Source organism: Bombyx mori, chromosome 23, assembly GCF_030269925.1.
Source record: "Bombyx mori chromosome 23, ASM3026992v2".
Lineage (NCBI taxonomy): Eukaryota > Metazoa > Arthropoda > Insecta > Lepidoptera > Bombycidae > Bombyx > Bombyx mori.
The window spans coordinates 16,693,747-16,718,862 of NC_085129.1; the positions used below are offsets into that span (position 1 = coordinate 16,693,747).

The window sequence follows — 25,116 nt, forward strand, 5'->3', positions numbered from 1 at the left end:
TACACACATGTATTTGACACACACACGCATATATAATTTTTGATATTATTAAAGTCTTTAGTCAAATTGAAAATAGGTTAATATTGTTTATCTTTAATATTATACGTCTATAGTATAGTCTTGGCGAAATCTGTGATTATAGAAGTATAGTCTTTGGCAATAGAACCATAATAATTGTCGAACTTATAATTTCAATTAATTATAAGTCGAATTTCGATTACATTCTGAGGGGACCACTAGTTTTAATAATTCCGCCGTTTTGTTTATATCTTTAAATGAACGTTTTTCTAGTATTTTTCTACCTAACCCAATTTTCGCGCCATCAAAAAACCATTCGCCATTTTCGAACTGTCACAATTCTATTTGAAAAGTTCACGTGCACTATTTAAGGTTTGAATTTAAAAAAAGAACTAGAAGAGTTCGTTGGCATTTCGCTTCGTTACGATGTTTCGATGTGTGCGTGCTGTGTAACGTGTGCTAGTCATAGTGTGAGTTCGCGTTTTAAATAGCTCCTCTATTCCACTGACTTCCTGGTACATTCGGATGGGATGAGAGAATGTTATTAAAATGACGAAATTCACACTCGAAACGCGTGACAGGCTTTTGTTTGTATGTCACTTTGATGACGTAATGCCTATACCGTATTTTATTTATTTATACTCTTACTTTATTTCAGTTTTTTTTAAAACCATAACATTTTTTTTAGTAAGAATTACTACTTATAATCTATGTTAGTAACATAAAAATCTAAAACATAACTATCAGACATACGTTATATACCATTATATTTTTTTCCTTCCATTTGCCTGCTGCAATGGCTATTAATCAGCAGTCCCTCGATCTTGCTCGATATGATGCTCAGAAGACTGTTGCCACTGTCACGCACTCGACGCAATAATGATGCATTTCTCAAAGAAGTCATCTGTGTGAGATGTCGCAAACATTGTAGATGCACTACAAAAGCGCGGCAGTGACATAATAACCGGTATAATAAATAAAAACACGTCCGAATAAAATAGCTTTTAAAATTATTTAAATACTTAAACGGTGGCCAGCATGAGGTGGATGGGGTGAGGCGAAGACCAGGCTCAGTGGTGTGATATTCGGACAGGCTTGTGTCCAGCAGTGGACGACTGTAGGCTGATGATGAAATACTCAAAAACATTTCATTAATTTTGCATTAAAACGAATTATCTATCAATTCGACAGAGGGTTGTTATTACATTGCCATTTCGTGTATACATTATTGTATGTGTATAAATCTCGGATAGATTCGAAAGGACTTATCTTCATGTTTAACCGACTTTTAAAACGTTGGTGGTTATTAATTCGACTGTACTTTTTTCTTGTGTGTGTGTGTGTTGTTACATGAGAACTTTTTGTAGGTGAACCGATTTTGACGTTTATTTTATTTATTTATTGGAATACTGGTGCTTCTCGTGTGGTTTAATTTAAAATTATATCAAGAACTCTGTAGTTTTTGTGTTATCAATAATAATGCATGTTTAATTGATTCAGACGACATTGACGGTAGTAGTAATAATAATATGTCTTACAGTAATGACGTATTAAAATCAAATCGAAGGATTCCTATGATGATTCCTACTTAGACCTTTAAAATTAATGGAGGCGTTGAAATTCAAGGTTGCGAAGCTAGAATTCGCTCTAGACTCCGAATCCTTGATATATTTAGCAAAAGACACGGCCGAGAATCGAAAGCCAAATCCGAGTTGAATCAGGATAAACCACTCCTCAAAGCAAATGACTTAAATGACAATAAATTATGAATACTCATTTAGTCACATTTATTAAATACGTACAAAATAAAAGCATAACATAACGATGCCACGAACAAGGCCGGGGTGAGTCGTGCTCTTACCGATTTCAAAGACGAGTCAAAGCTCGCAGAAAAGACTTTTAATGTTCAGGAATTTCCGTGACGAAAATCCCTCAAACGAATGCAAACTCTAAGCCCTAAAACGTAAGGGTCATTATAAAGAAAACAACGGCAGCAGTATATCGATCTTTGAAACTATTCAGCGCTACGTCAATCATAGTGTTTCCATTGACCTCCTTATTGATGTGCCCAAAAGTCCAAGGCCGCGGCTTTTTTTTGGGCCGATAAAGAACTTACCAACCGCATTGACCATATCCTACGTTGGTTATGAGTTTGGTGCCACGGTCCTGCCTATTTTTGAAGCGATGTAGGCACTCAAAGCTAGGTTAGCCGGTATTGAGACGCGATTTACACATCGACCTCATTATTACTTTAAGATGAGCGGTCGCATGAGATATTGATCCGATTATCTTTAGAATATCTTTATCCGATTACCATCGGTTTTGCTAAGAATTTGGGCACATAATCCGACAATTCGATCGTTATTCACAATCGCCGATCGCTATCCCCATCACCAATGTCGATTTCGTGGTGGTACTGGTGTTTAGGAGCCTCCAGACCACATGGATAGTTCGCACGCAGTTGATGAATTTACAAGTCGTTACAGACCAATATTTACTTGAAATAGGAACTAGGATTTAGGGATTTAAGTAGGTGAGGATTCAGACAGGAGCATCATAGTAGCGAGTTTAGTCGAGAACGCAGAAGTCTCAGAGACGATTATATTAAGACTGCCTGACCTACTTTTTCTGAGATCATCTCAGAACGCGTTGTAACAAGTTAGCGTTAAACGCACATCCTATGTCCTAGTGTATAGTGTAAGCGCTCAAGAAAGCTCTGAGCCATTGAAATTATCAACGGGGACAGTTTCAAAGATTAAATTCTTCGCCCACAAGACAATACCAGACGTCACTAAAAATAAAATATAGATGCGCCGAAAGCGAAATGTGACGCACCGAAATAATTCGGCGGCAAAACGAAAACGTGAAACGTTCGGGCGGCGGTTTTTCTATCTCGCCACGTGGCCCCCGAATCCGCCATCTTGAACCGGGCCGGAAAAGCGCGCGCTAATTTACGTAACGAACTTGACATTTCAAAATTTTTGAACTATAAGTGTTTTGGAAATTTATAGCGAAGCGTAACCTTTTTTTATTTGTTGTATATATTTAGTGGCAAAGTTTTTTATTATTTATTTATTTTCAATTTGTAACTAGTTATTTTTGTGACGTATAAATAAGTCGTCTAAATGTGAGAGTGCGGGTGTTGGCACAAATAGAATATTTTCAAGAAGATAAATTTATTGATCTCGTATTGTCGTTTCGCTGTCGTGATCGTTTATTGGAGACCAAATGGCTTGAAGTTTAATCAGGACGAGTGGGTGAATTCGAATCGTTGTGCCCTTGCTGGCACTCACACGAGCCAAGCCTTTGCTGATACTCAACCGAGATCTTCTGAAAGGGGATTTTCAAGGGCGGCTGCTTCGCGAGTCTACCAGAGAATCGGATTCGCGACCCACTGAGAAGATCCGGCGAGAAACTGCTGCCCTTCATACCTAAACGCATTACTGCTTCACGGCAGACATAAGCAGGGCGGTGGTACCTGCCCGCGCGGACTCACGCGAGTTCCTACCACCAGTAATTACGCAAATTACAATTTTTCGGGTTTGATTTTTATTACACGATATTATCCTTTCTCCGTGGAAGTCGATCGTGAAGATTTCTTAAGTACGTATTTCATTAGAAAAATTGGTACCCGCTGCGGGATCCGAACACCGGTGCATCGCTAGATACGAATCCACCGGACGTCTTATCCTTTAGGCCACGACCACTTTGCACAGCTCAGCGCTTCAGGTCAAACCTGAAGCTAGGGTCAGTGTTAGCAAATTCTCTCAGGTTGAGCCCTGTGAGCTCACCTATTCGTTCGGTTAAGCTGGCATAACCGGTTAAGGCTACCAGCATAGGTAGGAAACAAAGGGGGCTGTCGCTGTGCTGTACAATTGGGACCGAAAATCCCCATACTTGTGCGAGCTCAAAAGACTACTACCATTTACTACTAAAATTTAAAGCCTGACTCTGACCGATACGTCGTCTGTGCTCGCTAATGAAGTTCGACGATTAAAAACTTTGAGAACCGTCGCGTGCGTCATTCACAACTGAAGGCTGTGTTGACAATTGTCGACGGGCGTCCATCAAAATTTTTAGAATTTGTTCAGTTTTACAATAAGTTTTTTTGAATTTGCCTAAAAATATTACAGTAACTATATTTTCGAAACACACTAAAAAGAGTCTGGTCTAAATCTTTGATGTGAGTCTGTAGGGTGAGTCGAATTGGATGTATAGTGTCTTTCATTGTCATTTATTGGATGCGTAAATTGCATAAATTTAGGTTAACTCTACACGAAACGTCTTGCGACGAAGGGCTCGGCGAGTAAATTAACCCACAGACACGGCCCGCTGAGTTTCTCGCTGGATCTACTCAGTGGGTCGCGTTTCCGATCCGGTGGTAGATTCTGGAAAGCACGGTTCTTGCTAGGGTTAGTGTTAGCAATGTCGTCAGGTTTGAGGCCCGTGAGCTCACCTACTTGCTAGGTTACGCTGACATAGCCTCTCAAGGGTATCTATCAGCTTAAAAGAGACAAAGGATCTTTACAGTAGATATCTTTACCTGCCTATGAAAAAAATTACCAATTAATCAGACACGAACAACGATCAATAAAAAGAAGGAAATAGCTCAAATCTATAATCCCCATAAAAAAAATCTCGATATCTCGAAAACAGACTTTATCTGTGATACAATAAAGATAAGATGAGTGTGCTATCTTAAAAATACTTCAGTTTCAATTCAACTTTCGTACAGTGCGGACGTGTCTGGATGATGAGAAAAACTCGTTTACGTAACGCGAATTTTTGTTTGTTTGATTTTTCGTAATAAAAAAAATTTCGTTTGTCGCTATATATGTTTTTATTTTGTAAAATATATACACACAAATCATTCAAAGAGATTGATAAGTTTGACTGTCATGAAATGTTTAGTTGAAGTTAGTTTTGTCGACGACGGTGATGGTCTAGCGAAATGGTGACCAACCAAATAACATATTAAAATAGAATTGCTTGTAAAAGAATGTTTTTTTTTTCTAATAAAAAAATAAATCTTAAGTAAATATTTTACGTCATTCTAAAAAACCGTATAAAATAAAGTCCAGCTCTCCAGAAAACGACTAATATTCTGAAATATGATAAAAAAGCAATGGAGTAAACTAAAATACGTTATACAGAATAAAAGACCCTCTGCGCCAATACAGAAAGTTCAAAATTGATGCATACATTTACTTGTCGACGTGAAAACTGTTTGAATTTTTGCTGACGTGTGGTCATGTACCAATCGGTTTTGTTACTACCCATATACTTCAGTGTATGGACCCGTGCGAAAGTAATGGTCATATTCCTGCTGCAAATAGTTTTGGTATGTATTAATTTTGTTTACGTATATATGTATATGTTACGGTAAATGTGCACTCTTGGGAAATGTACACTTTTACCGGTAAATGTGTACATTTGCAAAAAAGTTAGGTATATGTGAACTGAATACAATGTATATGTACATTTCCCGGCAAATGTGTACTCTTGCCTTCAGGTTTTGGTAAATGTATTCTCTTATGTTCATATTTTAAGAAATGTTGGAATACAAATAAATTAATAATGTTGTTGCAGTAATAAATATTTATTTAAATAAACAGAATACAAAAGGCTTTAATAACGAAAATTATTTTAATTAAAAAATGTTAATGACAAACAAAACATACTTTTCTTTGCATTATATATAATATGTCGTAGGTTAGGTTAGGTTAGGTTGTAATGGTGCGCTTGCGCATGCGCACCACATTACTAGCACTTGCGATTTCTTATTTTGTATGCCCTGCTCACATTTACCAAAACGACATGGTCATTGTGAATTCAATGTACATTTCCCTTCTTTGAAAATGTAAATGTTAGTTGAATGCACATTACCCAAACGAGGAGGCAAATGTGCACATTTACCGGAAAATGTGTACATTTGCCGCAATATCTACTTTTACCGTAACATATATACAGGGTGTGCCAGAGAGAATGGATAATCCTGAAACACCTCATAGTAGCATTATTGGGGACACAAAATAAAAATTCTCAGCTAGTACCCAAATTACGTATTTAAAAAAAAGTTGATATTTTCCATACTGCTGTGCGCTTCTTGAATATACAACAGCTACAAATAAATGAAATCCATAGACTTCTTGGTGTTATAATATTCTACATGAACTATACTAAGGAATATGCAGGAAATCGTATGAGTAGCTAGTGCAATTTTTTTATAAAAGTTAATCTGAGCTTAGCTTCTGATCATGCAATTTGGTATTTTTTCTTTATTTTTAATTTGGGTACTAGCGGAGAAATATATTTTTTTTTTAGTCCTCAATAGCTCTACTATGAGGTGTTTCAGGATTATCCATTCTTTATGGGACACCCTGTATATATCGACGGGTAAAAGGTTATTTGATGTAAGCGACATTTACCTTTGTAATTAAAGGTCCGTTTTATTTGGTATGATCAGTATCAACAATTCTATGTTTTTAATTGAACTTCAATTAAGTTTACTCCATTCGCATAGCTGAAGAAGTTTTTCGCTATGAATATTTTTTCCAAATGCTTCAATTTTTAATAGCTCTCCTGTGAAGTTGCAAAAATGTCGCTTAAGCCAAATAACCTTTCACTCTTCGATGTATGTATATATCTATATATAAAAACAGCTGTTACGCGCGACTTCGCCCGGTCAAGGGAACGTGGCAGTGTAGTTTTCCGATGCGATTTCAGTCTCCTGACCTAATATTATCACTTTAATACACAACCATGTTAAACTCATCCTTCATTTGGACTTGGAAGACGAATAAACAAACACACAAACAAACACTTACCCGTAACAACGATTTGGCGTTGCTGTCTGAATCTATGTTAACTTTGCTAGTTCGCACGTTCGACATTGAATAGTGTCGTTGGCAATGTCAAGGGCACTGATAATAAGAACCGTTTGCTCGATTACCTTTGCAGCTAATTAAAAAAAAAACGTGTTTTTAAAATGAAAAATTTCACTTAGCGTTCAATTTAATAATAATTTATATAATTTTGTTTGAACAAGCTAAATGCGAATTAAAATTCGATATGGTATTCCATAATTATACGGCTCCAAGAACGACTCAAGTTTACAGAATAACCGACGCATCCAACAAAAGGTTATTAGATAATTATGCAAATAAAAAAAATACAACAGATATTTCATAACCTATAACGCGGTATTTTCACCTATAATATAAAAAGAAAATTCGCCAAAATCCTCATATAACACGGTACTTCTACACAACACGATAACGAGATTTTTGTAAGCCAAGGATCGGAAACGCGACCCACTGAGAAGATCCGGCGAGAAACTCAGTGGGTTGTGTCTGTGGGCTAGTTTACTCGCCGAGCCCTTCGTCGCAAGCGACGGGTTCGACTAGGACGGTGAGCGGTGCCGGTGGTACCTAAAAGCACCGTTAATGGATCGGAAGGATCCGTAATGACGTGTTTAGGGTGACGTCGACAATGGTAGTGTTGTTATTGAGTTTGGGTTCTCATTAAAAACGTGCACACCTCATCATCTTCATGATGCTGGATGTAGAACTCCCCCGATCTACACCACTGAGCCTAGGCCACGGGCTGTCCTCACCCAGTTCTTGCCGGCCCCCCTTTGAAAGTCACGCGTAGTAGAAGTCCTAGGGCACCTCGCTGGTACATAGGGCTCTGACAAGTTATCTCCACTTCACTATGTCTTTTTTGTTTTTTATTGCATAGATTGGTGGACGAGCTCACAGCCCACCTGGTGTTAAATGGTTACCGGAGCCCATAGACATCTACACCATAAATGCCGCCACCCACCCACCTTGAAATATGAGTTTTAAGGTCTCAGTATAGTTACAACGACTACCCCACCCTTCAAACCGAAACGCATTACTGCTTCACGGCAGAAATAGGCAGGATGGCGGTACCTACCCGTGCGTTCCTACCACCAGTAATTACGCAAATTATAATTTTGCGGGTTTTTTAATTTATTACACGATGTTATTCCTTCACCGTGGAAGTCAATCGTGAACATTTGTTAAGTACGTATTTCAGTAGAAAAATTGGTACCCACCTGCGGGATTCGAACACCGTTGCATCGCTCAACACGAATGCACCGGACGTCTTATCCTTTAGGCCACGACGACATCTTGCCCTTGCTCCTTGACATCACTCCAGGTCAGGCCGGCAGTCCTCATTTCGCTGCCACAGTTCGTCGCCAACTGTGTACAGAGCGATCAGGTCTTCTTTACCACGCGAAGTTTACAAGTAGCCCCCTGAAATTGATAAAAAAATCGATTCTAAACGTTATAATTTAAATTTAATACGGCACGCGTTCCCATCACTAGCAAGCAGTTATCCGGACCGTGTCATTGGTAGAGAAGTATTGTGTAATTTGGCAGTCATCACCGGCCTAGGTTTTCGACTCGGTTCGCTATGAGCTCTCGTTTGCGATAAATAAAAGTCTTCGAGACGGACAATGTAATGGTGGAAATGTTATTTCCCGCCGATGTGACCTAGTCGGTCAGGTGTCCGCCATTTTGCGCGCCTATTTAACTGTCAAAATTTAGACCAGCGTCTTGTTTTTTCGTTTCGTTTCGTTGCGTTGCAATCGCAAAATGGCCAGTGTTAGTTATTTCGGGTATGTATGGAATTTAGTTTGCGCCAATCAAAATCGTTAGTGAATGTGCGACTGTGGAAAATTGAAAGTGTTTTGATAATTTTCAAGTTTAATTAATTAAAAGCGGAAACGTATTCTATGTGATGTGACTGAGAGAGACAACAGTTTCAATGAAGTGAATTTAAATTTTATTTTGAACATTATTAATATAAAAAAAAATTGAGTTGCATCTGTCGAACTGTCAGTCAGAGTTGCGTTCGGAAACGAAGCGTTCACAATTTAAAAACGTTATTTTCAAACGATACGTTCTGAAATCGTTCCATGCTCACTTACTACGAAGTGTTTATGATAGTGGCATGCGTTACTACCGGCATCCTGGTTGTTATGAGCAATGAAGTGTGGCTGCCGGTACTGCTACGACCCCCGGCCCCGCCTGCCGCTGCCTGCCAGGCCAGCAGGAAGAACGTATGGCAGATATCAGGTTAATAAACTTAATATTTTAGTATTTCTAAGGATAATCCGAAAACTGCTAATCAGATGAAAGTAAAACCGCAAGAAAAACACCGCCTCCTTTTTGAAGTCGGTTAAAAAAAAACAACAGTAAGCGTCCTTTGTCGAATGAGTAAGACGCCCGGTGCGCACTGTTGAATCACAAGACTGACGCAGCTCAAATCAATAATATAACTTTTAATTGCTTGTTTGTTTGATGGTTAGATGGGGATATCCCGAAGCCTATGGATAGCCCAATATTAATACCACCGACCAACTTCAGGTGCAAGGTGGAAGTCTTGATGGGATCCTTCAAAGTGAAACTCTGTAATTATTATTTCTACTGACGGGTGCAGTAGGAAAAGAGAATTACGAGTAGATTGTAAATAATGTCGTAAATACTACTATAGATGAGTGATAAGAGAGGCTGGTGTTATTCGAAACTGATCCTTATTGTCTCCATAATTACGATTTCCATTGGCTATTTAGGTAGGTCTTTATTAGCTTGGTATGTTTGTTTGTTTGTATGTACCATAATATCTGAACGTCATTCTTTCCGATTTTATAACGTCCGATTTAAAAGTCCGATGAGAATTTTATAACTTCGCTCTAATGTCCTGAACAGGAGAAATTATTATTAATTAAATTGTATCTTTTTATCTTTTAAACTACATATAAAATTGTGTTAACTTAATTTTCACGTTCACCGGTAGACCAGCGATTCTCAAATTGTGGTGGCGACAAAAACGCGCTACAGAGAGTCGGTAACGTTGTCGTGTCGCGACGCGTTGTCGTGGCGGGACGCGAGCACAGTCACTACGCGGTCCGGCTGGCCGCGCTGACGTTGACACGAATGGTACCACCACGCTGTGGTTGTGGTATTGGCATGTTGTTTGGTGTTCTTGTTTTTTTTTTTTTAATATAGCGGGCTTATTTCGTGTGGGTTTTTATTGGATTCGATGCTGAAATACGTCCACCTGTGCTTGCTTTACGATTTTTTGTTCCCCGATGGTGGTAACAAGTGTGGTAGACTTAATATAAAACAATAGTGCGAGTATCTGACGCGTCATCAGTGTGATCAGTGCGAGTTTTTTACTTCTCGATCGCGTAAAAGTTAACTCAAATTTGTACGGAGTTGGAACAGCGCCCCTAGCGGCAAACGAAGGACAAACGCAAACGAAGAACTTTTACGCGATCGAGAAGTTAAAAAACTCGCATTAATCAAACGGGCCTAGTACAATATACGGAATGTGAATCTTGTCTGAGCGATTTTGTATGTCGCCCGTGCATTGTAGTATGTATTTTTTTCCTACTTATGCTGATAGCCTTAGAGGGCTATGCCAGTGTTACCTAACGAGTAGGTGAGCTCACGGGGCTCTAACCTGAGTGTATGTAAAGATGAAATAATGAAAAAGACATAAAAAATGCAATAATGTTATACATACGTTTTTAGCCTATTGATATCTCGAACACCAATGCCGTTGCCCATCTTGAGACATGAAGTCGATGCCTCAATCTATATTCCACAACGGCTATCCATATTTTAAACCGGAACGCAGGTCCGTTTGGCAAATAAAACAATGAGGATAGTGATAACCACTAGTGTGGGTTCTTAATACGGCACTGCCACTATTACATGCCGTTGGCAATGGCAGTACCCGGGTGTAATACTCTGGGAATGCTGATGCCCGTTCTCCCATAGCCACTTTAATTAATTTAATTTTAAGTCGTCGTGGCCTAAAGGATAAGAGACGTCCGGTGCATTCGTATCGAGCGATGCACCGGTGTTCGAATCTCGCTGGCGAGTACCAATTTTTCTAATGAAATACGTACTCAACAAATGTTCACGATTGACTTCCACGGTGAAGGAATAACATCGTGCAATAAAAATCAAACCCGCAAAATTATAATTTGCGTAATTACTGGTGATAGGACCTCTTGTGAGTCCGCACGGGTAGGTACCACCGCCCCGCCTATTTCGGCCGTGAAGTAGTAATGCGTTTCGGTTTGAAGGGTGGGGCAGCCGTTGTGACTATACTGAGACCTTAGAACTATATCTCAAGGTGTGTGGCGCATTTACGTTGTAGATGTCTATGGGCTCCAGTAACCACTTAACACCAGGTGGGCTGTGAGCTCGTCCACACATTTAGCAACAAAAAAAAAAAAATTGCCTCACGACATCCATGGGCAGGAATGGGGTGATGCTTGTCTAGATCACACAGCCACAGTTTTACAATCGATGCAGTTGAGAAACGCCTTTGATGTCTAATCGCCGCTCGTATAGGTACTTAAGGCGCAAATTAGCGAGGGTTGTCAAAAAATTAAAATCAAATTAATTGTAATTATTACAGTCGGGTCTGCCCTCAACGTTTGAGTGCGCAAACTGAGAGCGATCGGGGGCTACGATCCAAGCCCTTACTGTACACAAGTACATTAATTTCCTCACTACGTGGATTGTAAAACACTGTAAAAGCAAAATCGTTCAATTTAATTTCACTACAGACGCACCTTCAAACGTGATTTTCGGTTTTCAACTTTACGTCAAGGCCAGTGAGCATTAAACTATTTGTATTACTACGAGTGTTTATGCGGATTGATTTATTTTTACTACAAGCTTAATTCGATTCGAACTCTTCACCTTACACATCGTAATTCCGAGCTATTGTTCTATTGTTGATTTAGTCTTATCTGATTCATGTTGACACAAGTTTCAATCCTAGACGAGCGAACTAACCCAAAGAGTTTCTCGCCGGATCTTCTTAGTAGGTCGCGATTCCTCTCTGGCGGTAGATTCAGCGAAGCACTACTCTTGCTAGGGCTGGTGGTTGGCAAATCTCAGGTTGAGCCCGTGAGCTCACCTACCTGCTCAGGGCGTAGCTGGAATAGCCTCTTAGGCTACCAGTGTATAAGTAGCGAAAATAATACAAGTTGCAATTGGTTATACGAATAGTACTCGTAAAAGCGTCGGGTAAAGCACGATTAATGGTAGCTTTCAAACAGACGATACGTAGCTAAAATCGTTTTTCTATTGGAGCGGTAATGTAAGGGAAGGGGGCATCGCGCCGTCTCACTCGCACGTTCGCGACGTAACGCCATCGGTGTCGCAGGTCATCTGAATGACTCAGAATCCGTTTTCCTTAAATTACGTACGAGGATTTTCCGGCTATCTTACGAGAAACTCTTTATAGTTTACTAGCGACCCGCCCTCGCTTCGCTTCGGAAACATTAAAACACACATGAAACCAAAAAAAGAAAATAAAAAAAAATAATAAAAAAAGTAGCCTATGTTCATCAGGGACAATGTCGGCTTCTAATGGAAAAAGAATTTTTCAAATCGGTCCAGTAGTTTCGGAGCCTATTCGAAACAAACAAACAAACAAATCTTTCCTCTTTATAATATTAGTATAGATTACAATTTTCATAATGAGAGTTTATCAATTTATTTATTACGCCGTCGATTGTAAAGCCCAAGAGAATTACAGGTAAAATTGTTTGATTTTTTTTAAATTATATGCATGGTTTTTCATGCTCGGCGTCGTAACTCGCAACGATTTGAAAGTGACTGGATGGCGATGCGTTTTCAATGATTTTATTTTCAATGTCGCATCATCATTTGGGGCTGTCGCGTCATGAACGAGAAACGTGTCAAGCGGGTAGTTTGAAAACTGTTTTATAATAGATTCGCGTGAATGTGAATTTTCAGGAATTGGCCGGAGGCAAAAGCGGTCCTAGCGGCCTGCGCCGGAGCACCGATCGATCGGAATCACTCTCCGAATCCAGGAATGAGCGGCAGTCAAGTCACACCAGTGGTAACTATGAGATTTTATTAGTCTACATTGCTTTCGTTTTAACCACGTGAAAGACGATATGTGTAAGAGGGGAGTGAGCGAAGAAATGGTATATGATAGAGGAGTTTTATAGGTTTCTTACTGGTGGTAGGACCTCTTGTGAGTCCACACGGGTAGGTACCACCACCCTGCCTGTTTCTGACGTGAAGCAGTAATGCGTTTCGATTTGAAGGGCAGGGCAGCCGTTGTAACCATACGGCGACCTTAGAACTCATATCTCAAGGTGGGTGGCGGCATTTACGTTGTAGGTGTCTATGGGTTCCAGTAACCACTTAACACCAGGTGGGCTGTGAGCTCGTCCAACCATCTAGGCAATAAAAAAAGTATGGAAAGAGAAAACATGTTGCGCCGACCCCAAGTGACTAGGGGCCATCCATAAAGTACGTCACACGAATTTTAGGACTTTTGAACCCCTCTCCCCCTCCTTGTCACAGGTTGTCACATTTTTATAACCCCCCCCTCCTGATGTGACGTCACACATTTTTTAAATTTATGTATGTATTTAAAAATAATCGAGAGAAAACAGCTATTTTCATTTTTTACTTATTTTTATTTTGTTCATTTTAAAATAATTTAATAAATTAAAAATGTTAAAACAATTAAACTGAGAAGACTATGACTGCCACTCGGCAAAAGTAAATCGTGAAATAAACAAAAGGAATGTATTGAAGTCACTGCGCCGGCGCGTGAAGTAGCACTTGTCGAAGGTCTCGCAAACAACCGACGTGCGGAACGATAGAAAAGCGAGCGAGCACTCGCCGACGACTTAAACCTATTTAAATCCTTACCATTCAAAATTCTCGTGAATTTGAGTGTCTCACTTGCATTACAACGCCGCTCTAGAAGTTAAATGACGTTGCATGAGAGATTATCGCATAGCGAGAATGCTAAATTATTAATAAATATAGATCAAGTTTGTAAGTTTTTAAAATTTTTAATTCACATACAAACTTTGCGTTTTAGTATTTTAAATTTTAACATGTGACGTCACAAAAGTATTGACCCCCCCATGCCCCTTGTCACACGATGTCACACTTCGGTGATACCCTCCCTCCCCATTAACGTGTGACGTACTTTATGGATGGCCCCCTAGGAGAATGGCAGGAGAATGATGATGAAATGATGATCGGTCTTTGACGCGTGTGCGAATTGTCAAGTCCTTGACGCTTAAAAGCCGGATCGTTAACAAGGTACCTTCTCCCCGTATCCAGGTCTGAACGGCCTCAGGAACATCGGCAACACGTGTTTCATGAATAGCGTCCTCCAGTGCCTGTCGAACACCAAGCCGCTGCTGGAATACGTCTCCGAAGACAAGTATTGCGATGACATCAACACTTCGCTGTCCTGCATGAAGGGGGCCCTCATCAAAGGTGAGCTTGCGTCCAGACTGCACGTCATTATGGATCCTCCCGATCCACTAATGATGCTTTTAGATACCCCAAGCACCGGTCATCGTTCTCGTCGAACCCGTCGCTTGCGACTAAGGGCTCGACGAGCGAACTAACCCACAGACACAGCCCACTGAGTTTCTCGCCAGATCTTCCTAGCGGGTCACGTTTCCGATCCAGTGTTAACAACAACGTTAGGTTTGAGCCCCGTGAGCTCACCTACTAGTTAAGGTTACGCTGAAATAGCCTCTCAAGGCTATCATCAGCTTAGGTATGAAAAAAAAAAATGTGTCTCGCAGCCTTCGCGACGGTCATCAAGGAGGTGTGGCGCAGTGGTGAGCGTGACGGAGTCGTGAACACCACCGCCCTGAAGTCCCAGGTTCAGAAGTTCGCGCCGCGCTTCATGGGCTATAGCCAGCAGGACGCGCAGGTGGGAACTTCAATAATATTATTATGTAATACATCATTTTGAAGTCGTCGTGGCCTAAAGGATAAGACGTGCGGTGCATCGTATGTAGCGATGCACCGGTGTTCGAATCCCGCAGGCAGGTACCAATTTTTCTAATGGAATACGTACTTAACAAACGTTCACGATTGACTTCCACGGTGAAGAAATAACATCGTGTAATAAAAATCAAGCCTGCAAAATTATAATTTGCGTAATTACCAGTGGTAGGACGTCTTGTGAGTCCGCACGGGTAGGTACCACCGCCCTGCCTATTTCTGCCGTGAAGCAGTAATGCGTTTCGGTTTGAAGGGTGGGGCAGATGTCTATGGACTCCGGTAACCACTTAACACCAGATGGGCTCTGAGCTCGTCCACAGAAGCACTGCTCTTGCTAGGGTCAGCAAACTCTCTCAAGTTGTACCTATTCTCCACTAGATGGCGTTAGTTGCTGTTTGTAGCGTTACCCCTTCGGTTCCCAAGAGCGATCGAAATTCATTGAAATTAAACTGAGTATGAGGAGGAGTTTTACATTTCATTTTTTACCTACACTTACCGAAATGTTGGTACCAAATTATTTACCGAAACCTACTAAAGAGTTGGTACCAAATTTGGTAACATAAATTTGTATAGAGTGGTAATAATTTGGTGCCAAGACTTGGTAACAAATTATTTACTTAAAACTACTCGAAATTTGATACCAAATTATTTACCTAAAACTACTTAAAAGTTGGTACTAAATTGTCTTGATTAATAAGCTTCGTTAGGAATACGTTTAAAACAATCGATCGTTACAAAGATTTTTTTTTATTCTGATTTCTTTTCCAGGAGTTTCTTCGTTATCTACTGGAAGGGCTCCACGAGGACGTGAACAGGGTCACAGTCAAACCGAAGCCTATATTGACGGAGATCGACGACAATCTAAGGTTAGTGGCTCGTTTAATTCACCGCTAGAGGGGGCGGGGGTGATTTATGACGGGTACCACCGCCTGGCCAGTGTTGCCGTGGAGCAATAGCGCCGTCCAGTTCGATGGTGGCCTAAGAGGCTATATCAGCGTTACCCTAGCGTGTAGGTGAGCTCACGGGGCTCACTCAAACCGGGAGTGTTGCTAATACTGGCCCTAGCAAGAGCAGTGCTTCGCTAATTCAACCACCGGATCGGAAGCGCGACCCACTGAGAAGTTACGACGTGGAACTCAGTGGATTCGGTGGGGCGTTAATACAATTGAGATTTTAATACGCTTTTATTAGCTTCAGACGTATGTAAATATGTATGTAACGGAATCTTTGAACATGATTTTGACCCCCTTCAAAACGTCGGATTGATTAGAAATTTGGTGTACTTATTAAGGACCGATGATATTTCAGTATTAAAAAAAATTGAAAAAATTGGATTCAACTAAAAAATGACAAATAAATAATAGTTTAAAAAAACTAACAAAATACGCTCTTATAGAAAAGCCAACTAAAAAATATAAATTTTAATAAATTTGAATTAAAAATAGTGTAAGAAAAAATGATTTTATTGTAACAAAAAGCGTGCGGTGCATGGTATCAGTAGTTATAAATATTTTATGAACAGATATAAGTAGAAGGGTTATTTTGATAATATCCTGAAAAGCACCCCACGCTTTTTTACAATAAAATCACTTTTCTTACACTATTTTTAATTCAAATTTATTAAAATATATTTTCTATTTTTTAGTGGGATTTTCTATAAAAGCGTATTTTGTTAGTTTTTTTAAACTATTTTTTTTTTGATGTCGTATTTCTAGGCGATAGGTTAGGTGTTCAAATCAAAGCAATGCTCTTTAGTATGTGATCAGTAGGGTAGATAAGCATGCCTATATTGTAGTATCACGCTGCCTCAAAGCAGACGTGCCCGGGGTGATAGTATTTTTTTTATTATGATGATGGTGGACGACCTCACAGCCCACCTGGTGTTAAGTGGTTACTGGAGCTTCTAGAGATCCGCCGACAGGTGGCGCGCGCGTCGTTTATCTGCGAATCTTGTGCGAGACTAACCGGTTAATTGGATATCCTCCAGCGATTCAGCCAAGGCAGCCGAAGCGTGGAGCCGCTACCTGAGGATGGAGGACAGCCGCGTGGGCGACATCTTCGTGGGGCAGCTGAAGTCGACCCTACGCTGCACCCACTGCAACCACGACAGCGTCACCTTCGATCCATTCTGGGACCTGAGGTGAGCGCCGCTATTCGAGAAAATTGTAAACGCAATTTTCATATATGGATTAAAACACTTAATTAATTAATAAGTATTATTTAATACTAGAAGACCCGTAGTAGTCGAAATTCGACTATAATTAATTGAAATGGTTTCTATTGTCAAAGACTACTTATTATAACTTCTATAATCACAGATTTCACCAAGACTACCTACATCTATACTAATATTATAAAGAGGAAAGATTTGTTTGTTTGTTTGTTTCGAATAGGCTCCGAAACTACTGGACCGATCTGAAAAATTCTTTTTCCATTAGAAGCCGACATTGTCCCTGATGAACATAGGCTACTTTTTTTAAATTTATTTTATTTTATTTTTTTGGTTTCATGTGTGTTTTAATGTTTCCGAAGCGAAGCGAGGGCGGGTCGCTAGTATATTAATAAAGACAAGCAACATTTAATCTATTCTCAATTTGACCACAGATTATATATAAACAATAAGAAAAGTTTGACAATAAACAAATAGTATGCATGCGTGTGCGTGTCAAATACATGGTAGTGTGTGTAATGCTTTTTTTCATTGATTTAATGTATTATAAATGCATAATTAAATAAAATATTAGCTTTCTGCACTCCTTCTCTATATTCTCTATAAATGTAAGAAATTTCATGCTCCTCCGTCCGCGCAATTTTCGTAAAAAGGGATACAAAGTTATAGCTTCACGTATTAATATATAGATTATTTAATATGAGCGCACACTTAACCGAACACTTGAGAAAAAGACAAGAAGGAAGTCGAGTAAAGAACGAGGAATGCGAAGGATTCTTGAATACTTTGGCCACATCGCAAGGAAAGACAGTGACAACTTAGAGAAATTAATGGTCACTGGAAAGGTCGAGGGCAAGCGACCAAGAGGCAGGAACCCGACCCGTTGGACGGACCAGATTCGTGCAGCCCTGGATACCACAGTGCACGATGCTCTGCACTCAGCTGCAGATAGGGACAGATGGCGGTGCACTATAAAAAACAATCTGTTTCAAGGCCATGACCACGACCCTCAGTAATGAGGAAACCGACGCAAGGAGGAGGAGCTACATTTTAGAATGACAGGTGTCAAATGCGCTTGGGAATCGGTTTGATATGTCAGAGCAATGTATTACAGAATTTCAATTACCGGGTCGATGACCTCGCGGTTCGCGCTCATACATGTCTGGTTCTTGTCTTGTAAAAGTTTGTGTGTATAAGTAATGGTTCTGTTGGTGTCCACAGCCTGCCGATTCCGGCCCGGACCGGCAACCTGAAGCTGCAGCAGTGCCTACAGCACTTCGTGCGCGAGGAAGAGCTGGACGGTGACGAGAAACCGGTCAGTTCACATTTAACTAATACTCTAATAAACAACAACTTATTCTTAAAGCTGCTTTCAGACTACGCTATACTATAGTACCATATAGTATAGCAGCGTATACTTAGCCAATAATATATAGTACAGTAAAGTGTGAACGTGTCCTTAACAATGTATGGTGCGCGATATTGTTGTGCTATGACCTATATACTGCTTATATTATATTATAGCGTAGTCTGAAAACAGCTTAATGTGCCGATTTAAAAAAAAAAGACCGGGAACAAGTGATATCCTCTTATAACCGGCATACGACATGTGTAGGATAGTACAGGATGTTTCGATTTTCGCTATTCGACAATAGATGGCATTACACTTTTCGAACGTTTCCGGTAGTACCAGTCGTTTTGATGTCCGTTTCAGCTATTTGATGACAGATGGCGTTGTTCATATCGGCTAAACAATATATCGATATCACAATTCGCGTCTATTAGAACTGATCGCTAATAGCCTTCACGTCTCTGCAACGTTTTAACAGTTTACGACTTGTTTACTAAGAACGTTCCCTATAGTATTAGTCGTTTTGATATTCGCCTCCGCTATTTGATGAGAGATGGCTTCGTTCATACCGGTATAACAATGTGCAATGCGTGGGATGTACAATAGTTGGCTTAGATCGGTGCTTCCCAACGTGGGACTCACGCCCCGCAATAAGGCAATTTGACAATTAAGGGGCCAATCGCACTAAATTAATCTTCGATCAACAATAGTAACTAGATAAAGGGATACGTACAAAATTAAAGCAAAAACTGTCCGCGTGAATATATACTTATATAGCTACATTCGTTTACTAACAAACGGAGAAAAAAGTTATGAAACACTTTTACGTTCAAACTAATAACAACTATGGCACCTAGTAATAAAGTCACAAATCTCCAAAACATTATCTAATACTTACGATCATTCAACACATAAAACGAGCAAAGCAATAAATTACTCCTGTCACTTACCAATAAAAAGACATATTTTAAACAACTTTTAATGTTAAATCAATCTTAACAGGCAACAAATAAAGTAACTTTTCCCTTAATTGCTCTGAGAACTAACATCGTTTTGCTTTATTTATTTTTGCTTCTTGAAATGCCGATTTCTATTTACTACAGGAAGTAAGGGAGTCGCGCTTAACACTAAAATAATTTATTAATGAATTAAAGTAAAAGTTTAGTTGTTTACTTTTTATGTTTTGGAAATGTATTTTTGTTAGTATCTATACATTACTTATTATTTTATTAGCGTTACGTTTTTGTGTAATATATATTTTTAAGTTTTCGCGACCAGTACACATAATAAAACATCGTTTAAACGGTTTCAAGCGTGGTATTTTTATTACAATGTTTCGGCCACGTTTCAGTAGCCGTGAGCACGGAAGGCAAAGATGTCCAGTGTCAATAAGCGGAGATCTTAGCTGGCTTATAAAAGTCATCTCTTGTTTCTCTGGCGACTATCGAGATCCATTTTGCACACGTGATTGCTAGGAAAGCTAAAATAAAAATGGAAAGCTAAGTATCTAATGAGAGTCCAACAAACAGACACAAAAGCAGCATTAACCAATTTTAACCAACTAATTTTGAAGTGCTGCTAACAAATTTTAAAAAATTATTACAACACAAATCTACTCCATGCATTTACTGTTCTGTTAAGCAAAAGTTTGTCCATGTGCTGGCCGAGCCTTGGCCAACATTTGTAGCGGTGGTTAAAAATCGGTAATTTTGTTCAAAATTTTATATTATTTATAAGTTTAAAGCTTACAATATAGTTTATACTTCATGTACTTACCGAAAGTAAGATATTCCGGCCGTTAAATTGCTTTTTCGGGCCTTATTTTTGCAACTTTTGAATACACACTGCGGTATTGTGAGACGGGTTGAAATTGGCTGTGTCTGAAGTGAACTAAACAAAATAAGAGCTCACATTTCAAGTGCGCTGTTATTTGACGAGACGGATTTTATGCACCGACCCGAAATCTAGTTACTATTGTTGATCGAAGAAATTAATAAAGAAAATCTGTATTAAAATTATTTTGAATTTGAATTTCAGTTTCTTATTGAATGTCTTGAAATATTATTTACCGTGTTTTGATAACAATTTCATAGTGATTTCTTCCTAAAACCAATAATTTATGTTTCTTAAGTGAACAAATCAATTTTTTTATGTTAAAAATTATGTATTTGGGGGCATAAAATTTTTAGAAATGTTGCAAATGTTGGGCATGTCACAAAAAGGTTTGGAAGCACTGGCTTAGATTATGATTTAACCACGAATGACATCACGCGAAGATTTGAATATTGAATGAGTGTGTTTTTGTTGTTGTTTTTTTAAGTTGTTCCCGTAGAGCGATCGGTCCATGGCCCATACATACATACTCCTGTTACATTCCAGACATGCTCGAAGTGCGGCGTGAGACGGAAGTGCCTCAAATGGTTCACGGTGCAGAAGTTCCCTCAAGTGCTGGTCTTGCATCTCAAAAGGTACGGTATCGTGTATCTCGGCAGACAGGCTCACGGAACTCAGGGATAATGACCTTCCCAGGGTTCGAACCCAGCAGACAAGCACCAACTGTTCTAATGATATACGTACTTAATATTATGTTCACGATTGACTTCCTCGGTAAATGAATAATGTCGTGTAATAGAAGTCAAATGCTGTCAAACCTTATAGCCCCCCGTCCCCCGCTCGGTGTGGAGGAGGGGGGACAGTCCTAATGCAATATTCGGTGGAAGTACTGGTGTTTGTTTTGTACTGTTAGTTTCCTAAATAAATACTATACAATTCGTCCCAAAGTTTCAATTGGCGATATTGACGCCGTATCGATTCCATAATTTAATGCCAAGTGGTCCATGGGAAAATCGACCTTAATAATGCTGGTACTATTCAACTAATTTTATTGCTTTTATTGCTTAGGTGGGTGGACGAGCTCACAGTCCACCTGGTGTTAAGTGGTAACCGGAGCCTATGGACATCTACAACGTAAATGCGCCACTCACCTTGAGATATATAAGTTCTAAAGTCTCAGTATAGTTACAACGGCTGCCCCATCCTTCAAACCGAAACGCATTACTGCTGCACGGCAGAAATAGGCAGGGCGGTGGTACCTACCCGTGCGGACTCATAAGAGGTCCTACCACCAGTCATCGCGGTGTAACATGCCGGCCGATGATACTGACCCCCTCCCGGTCCCCAGGTTCTCCCCGACGGAGCGGTTCCGCGGCAAGCTGAGCGTGGTGGTGGAGTTCCCCCTGAGCGGCCTCGACATGTCGCCCTACGCCGCCGCGCGGTCCGGCGCGCCCGTCTACAACCTGTACGCCGTCAGCAACCACTCCGGTACGGACCCCCCCCCCGCCCCGCCGCGACCCCCCAGTGTCCCCAGGGTCGCGGGCTGGATTCCCACTCCGGACAATCACTGTAACGCACCTATCAGTTCATTTAAGCAGACATAAAGCTCATAATCTGAAGCGCTTACGAAAGAAAATTGATATAGTATTGGAAATCGTTGGACTCATGTTAAATTTGAAACCTTCAAACTTGGCGATACATGCATGAGCACCGGTGAGTATCGCCGCCCTACCATGACGTCATGAAATTGCGACTCCTCATCTCTCAAGACGAGTGATGCGACATCTCGTATCGAATATATTGATATTGCTCTCCCAACGCTACAAATTAAACTGTTAAATAATTTACTCATAGCTAATCTGTATCAAAAGAACTCGTGCTATCACTGCTGCAGTTAGACGAGCATAAGACCCATCTGATGGTGAGTGGTTACCGTCGCCCATGGACGTCAGCAATGGCAGGGGCGGAGCCAAGCCGCTGCCTACCGTTAAATCCTCTCCACAAGTCTCGTTTGAAGTAGGTTATGTTATGGCGCTCGGGAAACTCCGTAGGGAGACGCTCATTCCTTATCACTAGTGCCTCCTATGAGCTTCCATTACATTTTCCATCCCTATACCGAAGTCGTTTTGAGGCCCCGCGTCAAGGGACAGCGCGATCCCCTCTCAACTTTCACCACACCGCACCCCCCAGTCGTTGACGCTGTCTATAGGTGGCTAATATATATGGTAATTGTATTCTCCAGGTACAACGTACTCCGGCCACTACACGGCGTACTGCAAGCACCCGCACACCGGCGACTGGCACGAGTACAATGACTCTAGGTGCGTATGTCTGGGGCCTAAAGCGCCCCCCCCCGTCCCCACCCGTGGGGGGCCGCGAGGGGAACCGGCCCCCCGAACACTGAACCGACAATCGCTGGTTTGTGTGGCGAATTATAAGTCGAAATGTATGTGTACCGCAATCCCTACTCGTGTCAGTATGAGGGCTAAACATATGCCTTTACAAGGTTTTTTTTGTTATGGTGAACTTATTGGGTCGGGTTAATGAAGTGATTTAGTGACTACTCTTGAGCAATTGTCTGTGGGGGCAGACGCAGAGCCGATGGAGGCAAGTCAATAACGAACAGGCTTCAGGTATTCCTCTTCCTCAATAATCCTCAATGCTGAGGGTCGTAGCCTCATGAGGCCTTCTTGGGAAAATACAAATGGTGGACTCCCGCGGTCCTACCACGTCAGTGCTTCTGGTAGAGATTTAGGTCTTCGAGACCGCTGAAGCCTTATTTGGGTCCGGCTAATTAACCGCCGCCTGATAGTAGGACCTCTTGTGAGTCCGCGCTACCACCGCCCTGCCTATTTCTGTCGAGAAGCAGTAATGCATTTCGGTTTAAAGGGTGGGGCAGCCGTTGTAACTATACTTGAGACCTTAGAACTTATATCTCAAGATGGGTGGCGCATTTACGTTGTAGATGTCCATGGGCTCTGGTAATCACTTAACACCAGATTGGCCACCCATCTAAGCAATAAATAAAAAATGTAATGAAGTATATATTTGTCCGCAGGGTAACGCCCATCAACCCGTCCAACGTGGTTTCGTCGGAGGCCTACGTGCTCTTCTATGAGCTTTCACGTACGTAGCGAAAGCTCAAAGCCCGCCCGCTCGCTGGCTCCGCGCGCCAGTGACAGTTGACAGTGACACGCGTCACGCTGGACGACGGGCAAGGGGGTCGTGACACTTGATAAATGTTTTTTTTTTATACTCTTTTGTTTTGCTGACGGTACTTTTTTGTGAGTGGAGTTTTTTTTTATAAAACGAATAAATTATTTTGTTGTTGAAAATGAATCGTCCAGTAGAATGTCGGGTAAATAGTGGTGGGTGTGGCGTTCGATCATGCGATGGCGTCGCGGGGTCGCGTGTTCGAGCTCCGACGCGACCAGAATACGGACGACAATGTTTAAAGGGAAAATCTTTTAGTCCTCCTTTTGGAGACACATTTTTTTATTTCGAACGCTACAATCAATTTTTTTTAATAAAACTCGAATCCGCGATCCCGTTTTCGGAGAGCACATGTTAACTAAGTCAGCTGGTAGTTTCGTTTGGAAGCTCAATAGCGTTTTTGACGGGGCTTATAAATTCGAAGAGTAACTATAAATAATCCTTTAGTATAACTTACATTTTCTATCTGACGGTCATGACTTAGTAATTATAAACAAGAATTCAATGTACGGTCCCGTTGTGCTTCAGACGAAAATAATATTCATGTACATTTAACCAAGTTAATAGTAAGATTAGTGATTTAATTTTTTTATTTGCATTGCGCATTTACATTGCGTTTTTAGTTGGGAATAAAATTAGCACTCCATTGCTCGCTCTCCGCGTTCACTCTTGTAATTTATAAGCCCGAATATCAACGTGCGCTGTTGTTGTCCGCGGGCGACTGATCTGAACCGTCAAGTGTCCTTCTCGCTTGTCTTAAAGTTTGACCGCAAAAGTATTTTTTTTTTTTCGTTTTAGAGCATTACACACAAAAAATATGAAGCCTTATCCCGTCAATGATTGTAAATGAACACACAGTGACACTGCAATTATATTATTTACATTTGAAATTCCTATCAATTTTAGTCATTTTGTAAATAAATAAATTAATATTAATAATATTATTAAAAAAAAAGCTTTTATAAAATAATACACATTATATAAATAGTATACATATATCTATATATTTAAATACGCAAATTGTTAATTGTTTGTTGATGAATAAAGGTAATTTATTTATTAATTCAAATTAATTATTGATTAACTAATAAAATTTAATTAGCTAAATAAATAATTGTTTTTGAAAAGAAGTTGTTACGTTGTTTTGGTGTTTGAATACTCGCGGTGAAGGCTCCGCGTCGCGTGAGGCGTTTGCATGCCTTACTGCCAGCCGAGCCTTCTACCTGTACTGGGTTGCCACTCGGCCTCTTAGAGGTCGCTATTGAAATATCAAGATTTTATTTATTGATACGATAATAATCTAAAAATTATGAAAGTACACCTTATGATCAAACGAAATTTCCACCAACTAATGATAGTTAAATTGGTTTGGAGATTTCCATGTGTAGAAAAAAAAAACATTTTTTTTAATAATTTTAGCTTTTATATAAAATATATAGAACCCGAGTGGAATCGGAGAAATCATTTTTGACATTAAAAAAAACCTTATTAGCTTCAGGTAATCTTCCTATCTAAAACGGTAACTTACAACACGGTTAATAAATAATTTTTCCCCAAAACCCGTCTTATAACACGGTACTCATACAACACGATAACGAGAGATTTAAAATCTAGAATCTAGAAAGAAAATTATTTAGATAATTACAACATGCACTATGCACACACCATTTAAGGAG

General features: G+C 40.2%; 1 protein-coding gene and 1 long non-coding RNA gene across 3 annotated transcripts in view; one reads left to right on the forward strand and one right to left on the reverse strand.

Moving 5' to 3' along the window:
• Positions 1-24,570, forward strand: part of LOC101737508 (uncharacterized) — a 35,389-nt gene extending 10,819 nt beyond the window's left edge. For both annotated transcript variants that reach the window (XM_004930691.5, XM_062675320.1), the window contains exons 4-13: positions 12,837-12,942; positions 14,193-14,351; positions 14,669-14,799; positions 15,642-15,739; positions 16,861-17,013; positions 18,265-18,358; positions 20,774-20,862; positions 21,576-21,715; positions 22,470-22,548; positions 23,286-24,570. In XM_004930691.5, coding sequence (XP_004930748.1) covers positions 12,837-12,942; positions 14,193-14,351; positions 14,669-14,799; positions 15,642-15,739; positions 16,861-17,013; positions 18,265-18,358; positions 20,774-20,862; positions 21,576-21,715; positions 22,470-22,548; positions 23,286-23,361 — 1,125 coding nt within the window. In that variant the 3' untranslated portion in view covers positions 23,362-24,570. The remainder of the gene's footprint in view (positions 1-12,836; positions 12,943-14,192; positions 14,352-14,668; positions 14,800-15,641; positions 15,740-16,860; positions 17,014-18,264; positions 18,359-20,773; positions 20,863-21,575; positions 21,716-22,469; positions 22,549-23,285) is intronic.
• Positions 19,692-20,766, reverse strand: LOC134201129 (uncharacterized). Its single transcript, XR_009976329.1, has 2 exons — positions 20,171-20,766; positions 19,692-19,874 (listed from the first exon to the last, which is right to left on the reverse strand). It is a non-coding gene; the product is annotated as an uncharacterized LOC134201129 (long non-coding RNA).
• Positions 24,571-25,116: the final 546 nt, after the last annotated feature.